The sequence below is a fragment of the Lutra lutra genome, chromosome 17 (genome assembly GCF_902655055.1).
Source record: "Lutra lutra chromosome 17, mLutLut1.2, whole genome shotgun sequence".
Classification (NCBI taxonomy): domain Eukaryota; kingdom Metazoa; phylum Chordata; class Mammalia; order Carnivora; family Mustelidae; genus Lutra; species Lutra lutra.
Genome location: NC_062294.1, coordinates 55,989,147 through 55,998,201, shown reverse-complemented (window position 1 = coordinate 55,998,201; position 9,055 = coordinate 55,989,147). Strand labels below are relative to the sequence as shown.

Below are 9,055 nucleotides of genomic sequence, written 5' to 3'. Positions count from 1 at the left end.
GAGTTTTCTGGAGTGATTTCAGAGGAAATACATTAATAGTTAGTCACAAATCTCAAATAGGGTTAATGTAAAAAATTTAAAAATACTGAAATCCTTACATATATGAAAAAGTCAATCCACTAAATCTGTTGAAACAGAGTACCACATACATTTTCTAAGTGTTTAAGTTTGATTTTTCCTTATAATCACTATTTTTATAGAGAGTAATGTTTGAATAGCGTGAATAATGTATTCCATTGGCTTGATTTCTTTAACATTTATTGGCACGTGATGTTCAATTAAATAATTTTCTAAACACTGCTAATTTTCTATTGACTTTCCTTAATGGCCCCCCTGGTGTGTGCTCCAATGTATACTAAAATGAAAATCTTTCCACATTCACGATGTTCCAAGGGTTTGAATCTACTATGCATTTTGACACATTGAGTAAGCACTGAATTCCAGTTACAGGCTTGGCCATGTTCTTTACATTTCACACTTTCACTCCTGTATGAAAACAACGATGTGAAGAAAGTTGGGAGTCCCACTGAGAGGTCAGACACATTCTTAGTGTTTGTACACTTACTCTCCTATATAAAATCTCTCATAGGCAGTGAGGAGGGAGCAGTCCTTAGGCACTCTCTCACATTCATTACATCCATAATTTTCTCTGCAGGGTGAATTCTGTGATGTGCAGTAAGGGTTGTGTGCCTGCTAGAGGTTTGGCCACATTATTCATCCGGTGTCTTTCCAGTATGAATTCTCTGTTTAGAAGGCGTGCATGCTGGATAAAGGCCTTGCCACACTGGTTACATTTGTGAGGTTATGGTCCAATATGAATTCTCATAGGCATGAATGGGTGAGCACTCCTTAACCGATTTTTCTCACATTCTTTTTTTCTTTCTTTCTTAAAGATTTTATTTACTTATTTGACAGAGAGATGGAGAGAGAGCACAAGTAGTGAGGAGGGTCAGGCAGGGGGAGAGGGAGAAGCATGCTGCCTGCTGAGCAGGGAGCCCGATACAGAGCTCAATCCTGGGACCCTGGGATCATAACCTGAGCCCAAGTGAGCGCCCTAACTGACTGAGTTACACAGGTGCCCCTCTTATTACATTCTGTACACTGGTAAGCTTTCTATCTAGTATGGATATTATGATGTTTAATGAGGATGGAATGCCTGTAAAGGCCTAATGCCATTCTTGACGTTGGTAAGGTTTCTCTCCGGGATGGGTCCTGTGATGCAAGTCAGGGCTAAGCTGTCCTTAAAGGCCTTGCCACATTCATGGCTTGTTAAGGTTTCTCTCCAGTATGAGTTCTGTGATGTCGAATAAGGCCTGAGCTCCAGTTAAAGCTCTTGCCACATTCCTGACACTGGTAAGGTTTCTCTCCAGTATGAATTCTGTGATGTCGTATAAGGGTTGAGCTGTGGATAAAGGCCTTGCCACATTCTTGACATTGGTAAGGTTTCTCTCCAGTATGAATTCTGTGATGTCAAGTAAGGTCTGAGCTGTGGTTAAAGGCCTTGCCACATTCTTGACATTGGTAAGATTTCTTTCCATTATGAATTCCCTGATTTTGAGTAAGCCTTGAGCACCAGTTAATGGCCTTGCCACATTCTTGGTATTTATAGTGTTTCATTCTGGTATGGGTTCTGCTATGTTGACTGAGGTGTGAGTGCACATTAAAGGCCTTGCCACATTCCTGACATTGGTAAGGTTTCTCTCCAGTATGAATTCTATGATGTCGAGTAAGGTGTGAAAGGCAGTTAAAGGCCTTGCCACATTCTTTTTTTTTTTTTTTTTAAAGATTTTTTATTTATTTGTCAGAGAGAGAGGGAGAGAGAGCAAGCTACAGACAGACAGAATGGCAGGCAGAGGCAGAGGGAGAAGCAGGCTCCCCGCCAAGCAAGGAGCCCGATGTGGGACTCGATCCCAGGACGCCGGGATCATGACCTGAGCCGAAGGCAGCCACTTAACCAACTGAGCCACCCAGGCGTCCCGCCTTGCCACATTCTTGACATTGGTAAGGTTTTTCTCCACTATGAATTCTGTAATGCTCAGTAAGACTTGACCTCCAGATAAAGGCCTTACCACATTCGTGACATTTGTAAGGTATCTCTCCACCATGAATTCTGTGATGTTGAATAAGGGCTAAGCTCTGGTTAAAGCTCTTGCCACATTCGTGACATTGGTAAGGTTTCTCTCCACTATGAATTCTGTGATGTCGAGTAAGGATTGAGCTGTGGTTAAAGGCCTTGCCACATTCTTGACATTGGTATGGTTTCTCTCCAGTATGAATTCTGTGATGTTGAGTAAGGGTTGACCTGTCATAAAAGGCCTTGCCACATTCTTGACATTCATAAGTTTTCTTGGCATTATGAATTCCCTGATGTTCAGTAAGCCCTGAGCTCAAATTAAAGGACTTGCCACATTCTTGGTATTTATAGGGTTTCTCTATACTATGAATTTTGCAATGTCGAGTGAGGTGAGAGTGCATATTAAAGACCTTCCCACATTCTTGACATTGGTAAGGTTTCTCTCCAGTATGAATTCTCTGATGTTGAGTAAGGTGTGAAGGATGTTTAAAGGCCTTGCCACATTCTTGACACTGGTAAGGTTTTTTTCCACAATGAATTTTGCAATGTTGAGTAAGTTCTGAGAATGATTTAAAGGCTTTGGCACATTCATTACAGTTGTAATTTTTCCCTGCAATATGAATTCGTTTATCTCTATTAAGACTTGAGTGATCGTTAAAAGCCTTGCCACATTCTTGACATTTGTAAGGTTTCTCTCCAGAATAGATCTGCAAGTGACCATTTATTGATGAACAGTCCTTTAAGGTTTGACCACCTTCTTCACATTTGTATACTTTTTCTCCAGTATGCATTCGCTGATGTTGAGATAGTGTTGAGTGGCAGTCAAAGGATTTACCACATTCCTTAAAGATTAAGCTTCCTCTCCCTGAGGGATTATCTCATTGATGTTTAGGCTTGGTGACTGAGTAAACATGGTCCCTGGTTTACTAGATGTGAATGGGCTTTTTCCCTCATGAATTCTCTGATGATCACCAACACTGGAGGACTGGTTACAAGCTTTCCCACATTCATTATCTTTATGAAGACAGTCTCCTGAAGGGAGTATACTGAGGTTAGAGCTTGGATAAAAGCCTTGCCCACATTTATCACATTCATAATGGTTCTCTGCAAACCTAGCCCTGACACATCGGTGAACACTGGAGCCCTGGTTCAATGTTTTCTGAGATTCAGTGCATTGAGCAAATCTGTCTCCAGTGAAAAGCCTCTGGTCATTCTGGAGGATCGACTCCTCGGTGAAGCCCCTCTCGAATGGATCCCAGTGAGCACTTTGTTCTTCATTTCTAAATCTCTGATTTAAGGTCAGGCCAGTCCAATCTTCCAAATGGCTCAAATCATTATTCTCAGCATGGACTAGGTTACTTTTCAGATGTTCCAAATGGTCTGTCCACAAATAGCTATGTTTGAATATCTGATTGGAGCTTGTGCTGACAGAAACACACTGCTCTGCAGAAACAGTTGACTTAAAAAGGAAGGTTTTCCACAGTGGTTTATATCCTTCACCATTTGGGGCAGTGAGATTCTCATTAAGGGCAATTGCCTTGGTTTGGGTGTGTCGCCCAGAATTTCTTTGATGCCCTTCTCTCTCCCCATCATTGTCCCAGTCTGTGCGTAAGTGTAAAATCTCAACAGCACTATGTTTGTATCTGTGCATTGATACCTTCTGGAAAGAACCTTCTATACTCCGCTTTAGCAGGAAACTCTGGGTGTCATGTGACGATACAGCTGAAAGATACCAAATAAGAGAAAAACCATTGCACTTACTACATTCAGAAGAATATACTGATGACTTCGAATACAGAAGCATCAAGTCAATCAAAGTCAGAAAGATGGCTGAGAAGGAGTCATCAGGACCTCATTTCTCCATGGATGCACAACATGGCACACAACATACTGAGCACAGAGTCTAATAGAGAATTCTGCGATATGGTCATGGTGTAGCACAAATCACTTTCCTGTATCTCTAACAATCAGGAAAAGGGTCACATGAGCTCAAAATTAGCATAAGAATAGAGGATATAGAAACAGAAGACTGAACTGAACCAAACAGGGTACAGTAAAAATAGGAACATATCAAGCACAGGAAGAGTTGTTTGGCAAAAAAGATCAACGACGCTGACAGCCCATGAACTAAATTAAGAATAACACAAAAAAGACCAACTAAAATGACAGGTGAAGAAGTGAAAGCAGACACAGTGTAACTGACTGTAGGAATAAAAGTAATTATAAGAGGCAACAATGGATAATCAGTGTCCACAAATTGTTAATAAAAGACAAGTTTACATTTCAAAAAAGGTATAACCAATTTATACTCCATCACTCAGAAAAGTAGAAAAGAAATCTCAGCTGATCTGCAAACATGAAGCCGAAAGAAAGGGGAATAAAATTAAAAAGCCCAACAAACAAAAACTGTGTGCCAGATGAGTTCACTGGGTATTCAAACAGACACCGAAGGAGAAAGGACTGCAAATCTCCTCAAACATTTCCAAGGAGTGACGATCAGAGAAACTAGCAGAACACTCGCTCTGTGGCACCAGCATTCCCAGCTCATGCAAGCCAGACGAAGACACTACAAAGAACGAAGTTTGCAAAACTCTACCTGTGACGCATATTCACTCAAAGTCCACAATAAAATAGAGGAAACTGAATCAAAAGCACATTTTCCCTTTTTACAAGATGATCAAGTGGGAAACGGACCTGGAATTAAGGGCGCTCCAACATACAGAAAACCATAAATTCAAGACTCCACATTAACAGAACGAAGGGCAAAAATGACATGATCACATTAAGGGAGACAGAATACAAATACGGTCATACCGGACAACATGTCATGATAAAAATACTCAAAGGAGAGACAGAAGGAAACCCCAACCTAATGAATGCCACAAATACATGAAAAGCTGAAACCTATTCAGGAGGGACAGTCTGCAAGCTTCTCCTCTATCATCACTGCCCACCACTGCCTTTGAGCATAGTACTAGATTCTCTATTCAGAACAATTATGCAAACAAAAATAGAGTAAAGGAATCTAAACTGAAAAAGAAACAGTAAAACTCATTTTTCACATGGGACATGATTACTGAAATCCCTCAAGATCATCATTTTAATTTTTTTTACTGTTTTTGGTCATTGTTCGTCTTGTTTATTTCTGCCGGTTTTTCCCTACTAGACTTCCCATTTCCCAAGTTTTTCATGTTATACAATACAGAGTTAAGAAAAATGTTGGAATAAACAATTTCCACCAGAAGAACTAAAAAAGGAAGAGACTAGGATGAAACTTAGTAGAGGGATGATATAAAGAAAAGTGTGAAATAAATAAAGTAGAAGATTAGCATTAATGGAACACAGAAAGTAATGCCCATTTCAATCAATAAAACAAAACTGGCAATGCTTTAACTCCACAAACCATTACATAATAACAAATGGGGAAATTTATTTTTTTAAGATTTAATTTATTTATTTGACAGGCAGAGATCACAAGTGCACAGAGAGGCAGGCAGAAAGAGAGAAGCAAGCTCCCCACTGAGCAGAGAGCCCGATGCAGGGCTTGATCCATCATGACCTGAGCTGAAGGCAGAGGCTTTAACCCACTGAGCTTCCCAGCGCCCCCAACTAGGGAAATTTATGAAAAAACAAAAACAAAACAAAACAGAGAATTCCTAAAATTAGACAAGTTATTAAGACTGATTTCCTAACCATGAACCAAAGAAATGGGACATCTCCTGAGATCAGTAAGAAGGATGAAAATCAAATTTGGAATCAATACTCTAGTAGCACAGACAGAAAAGCCCAAGACCTAGGAATTTTACTACAACTGATGGGGTCAATGAATTCCCTAAATGCAATCCTGTGTTGCATGACTCTTCTCCCTCTCTTGTTGAGATTCAGTATCACTTCATTTGCTTTTGATATGACAAAGTCATTCTTCTGCTTCTTCCAGCCTGTCCTCTACATCAAACCTGTTTCTAATCTCACTTACTGCATTGTTAATCTATGTTTGATTTTTTAAAAGACTTATATATTTGAGGGGGGGAAATCACAAGATTTCAGGTGGGAGCTACAGAGAGAGGGAATCACATGCAGGCATCACACTGAATACACAGTGTGATTTGAGCCTACATCCCAGGACCCTGAGATCAAGATCTGAGCAGAAATCAAGAATCAGTACTTACCCAAGTGAACCACCAAACACCCAATTATTTTTAAACTCTTATCTCTGTGGTAAAGTTCTCACTATTGTTTTCCCAATTCCTTGAGTATCCTTATGATTGCGACCTTAAATTCTCCATCAAGCTCCTTACTACTGTTTCTACTGGATCTCTGGCCTTGGTCTTATCTGCTGGTTTTCTTTGGGATAAATTCTTTCATCTTGGCATTTGTCTAACTCTCTACTTTCCTTTGTCCATTAGAAAAGTCAGTGATGTGTCCTATTGTGTCCTTCAGACCTGCTACGGGCAGTGTGTGGTTCCTGGCCTGAATGTGGCCAGTTTGAACTAGGTCAGCTCTGCTCTGGTTGTGAAAGGAGACCTGATGTCAACTCCACCAGGACTGCAGCCCTGCAGAACCTCTGCTCAGGAGACGTGATGTGGGCAGGGGCTGACCTTGCTGAGCCTGAGGCAAGTCTCACTGAGAAGCGTTGTCCCCTCAGATCACAGGGGGTGGGGCCTGGTGCAAGAAAGGCAGACAGCCAGTGTCCTCACTGAGTGGGGCTCAGTCTCTATGCTACAGGACACGAGAGTGCTCCCATGTTTTGGAAGCCACATGTCACTGAATGTTTCCTCTCAGAAATGTGTTCCTAGACTACTGAATACTCTCCCCACTGTGCACCCCAGGTGTTCTTCAGATGACTGTTTCCATGCTCAGTGCCCACAGGTTGTTTGCCAACCTTCTGTCCGGGAGCACCCCAGTGCCCTCCTGGTTCTATCCCATCCAAACCTGATGACCATTAAACCTCCAGGCTTTAAGATGTGCTGGTTCCAAGAACTCATGAAATTCAGCCCTTCTCCCTTTCCAAGCCAATGGCTTTGGGGAAACCTCCTTATGCATCCCCTGAGTGCTCCTCTCTCATGACACCTACTGCACAGCCAGGGATCTCTGCCCTCCACAATGCTATACTCCTCTCCTCCCTAAACCATGTCTCCACACTATCTGCCATCTTCCACGTGGCCTCTTCTGCCTCTTACTTGGGAGAGTTTGTCCTGTCACTCTTCAGCCCAATGGGGCATTTAGGATGACCTGACAGTTATCTAGTGGTGCTCATGACAGGACACACGAGTCTAGGGTCCTTGTACTCCACTGCCCTTGCTTCTCCTGTGAATCTTTATTGTTTTAATCCTGTTAAAACTCATATGGATTTTATAAATCTGGTATGCAAACCAACACATAAAACTTAATTTGTTTTTATACACAACAAAGAACAACTCCCAAACAGAGACACCATGCATTTAGAGCAAACCCCCTCCCCCCACAAAATGCTTCCAATTTAACATAATGGTAGAGGTCAAACCAGAAACAATGAAAAGTGTAATATACTGTGCTGGATTCAAAGAATGAATAACTAGGAAACGCATCCATGTTCTTTCACTGGAATAACTGAAACACAATAAATCTTGAAGTGACCTACAGAAAATGCAATCTCTACCGAAACTCCAATGTCATTTTTCCACAAAGATCAAAATCCATCCTAACATGTGATGTCATGGGATAACCCATACCCAAAATAATCTGGGGAGTGAAGAGCACATATCCTGATTTATGGCATACGAAGCACAGATATCAAACTAATGTCCTACAGACATGATGTCAGGAGTAGAATAATGGAAGAGTCTGGCTGAGCTAGACGTGTACTGCTCCAATGTTAATGTGTATGTCAATGAACTGAAGATCCTATTAAAATTTATATTCTGATTTGGATGTTTGGGTGAGGTCGGAGTTTCTATTTTTCACAAATGTGCCACTGATGTCTTACATCGACAATGCATGCTTCCCACAGAATTCCAGGACTGAATCACGATGAAGAGTTTCAAAGGTTCCTAAAAAGCGGGAAGAGCATAGAGGTGAGCATGGAGTCCTTTGCTTCCCTTCACTCTTCATTCAAGCCAATGCTACCCCTATAAAATTTTCTCTGGACCTCCTCTTATTTTCTTTCTTCAATTCACCACACCACTCTATTCATGGAAATAGCTCCCTCTTTCATGAGAAACGCAGGTGCAATCTGTTTCTGGCTGCAACCCTGGATTTTGTAGCTTGGACCCCACTGCATCTGTGGTCTTTATCAATTTCAGGTTTCCCCTGCATTTTTTCCTATTACTCATGGCTTCAGGCTACAGGATCACTTCTTTCCACCTAGGCTTCCTCCTGAAAACTGACTTTGGTGGGGGTCCTGAGTGGCTCAGTGGGTTAAGCCTCTCCCTTCAGCTCAGGTCATGATCTCAGGGTCCTGGGATCAAGTCCTGCATCTGGCTCTCTTGCCGGTGGGGGGCCTGCTTCTCCCTCTCTACTTGTGATCTCTCTGTGTGTCTAACAAATAAATATTTCTTAAAAAAAAGAAAGAAACAGACTTTGGTGAAAATGAGCACAGTTATAAAAGTTGGTTACCCTTTCTGGTCTTCTCCAAAGAATACACTTACACAGAAAAGCCATCCTGAAACCTGTGGCCATTACTACACACTCTTAGATGGTGAGAGATGAGAGAGACCACACTCAAGGAAATGGATTTAAGAAGCTCTCACAGAAGTACTGTGAAGTATGTAAGCCTAATGATTCACAGACCTGTACCCCTGGGGCTAATAACACATTTATATGTTAAATTTTTTTTTTAAAAGATGATATGGTCCATATATACAATGGAATATTATGCCTCCATCAGAAAGAATGAAAACCCAACTTTTATCAACATGGACAGGACTGGAGGAGATTATGCTGAGTGAAGTAAGTCAAGCAGAGAGAGTCAAGTATCATGTGGTTTCACTTCCTTGTGGGCCA

The 9,055-nt window shown here is 41.4% G+C and overlaps 4 protein-coding genes across 4 annotated transcripts in view; 2 read left to right on the top strand and 2 right to left on the bottom strand.

Annotated features, from left to right (window-relative positions):
- LOC125088868 (zinc finger protein 665-like) overlaps nucleotides 1-9,055 on the top strand; it is a 577,134-nt gene that overhangs the window by 95,299 nt on the left and 472,780 nt on the right.
- LOC125088914 (KRAB domain-containing protein 5-like) overlaps nucleotides 1-9,055 on the bottom strand; it is a 664,001-nt gene that overhangs the window by 276,731 nt on the left and 378,215 nt on the right. The gene's annotated exons all lie outside the window — the stretch shown is intronic.
- The window catches only part of LOC125088867 (zinc finger protein 665-like), a 175,536-nt gene that overhangs the window by 92,068 nt on the left and 74,413 nt on the right, over nucleotides 1-9,055 (top strand). The gene's annotated exons all lie outside the window — the stretch shown is intronic.
- Nucleotides 28-9,055, bottom strand: part of LOC125088920 (zinc finger protein 420-like) — an 18,301-nt gene continuing 9,273 nt past the window's right edge. The window contains 2 exon segments of the mRNA XM_047710548.1: nucleotides 28-1,752; nucleotides 1,981-2,879. Of these exon segments, the coding sequence (XP_047566504.1) occupies nucleotides 1,270-1,752; nucleotides 1,981-2,865 (1,368 nt within the window). The 5' untranslated portion in view covers nucleotides 2,866-2,879 and the 3' untranslated portion in view covers nucleotides 28-1,269.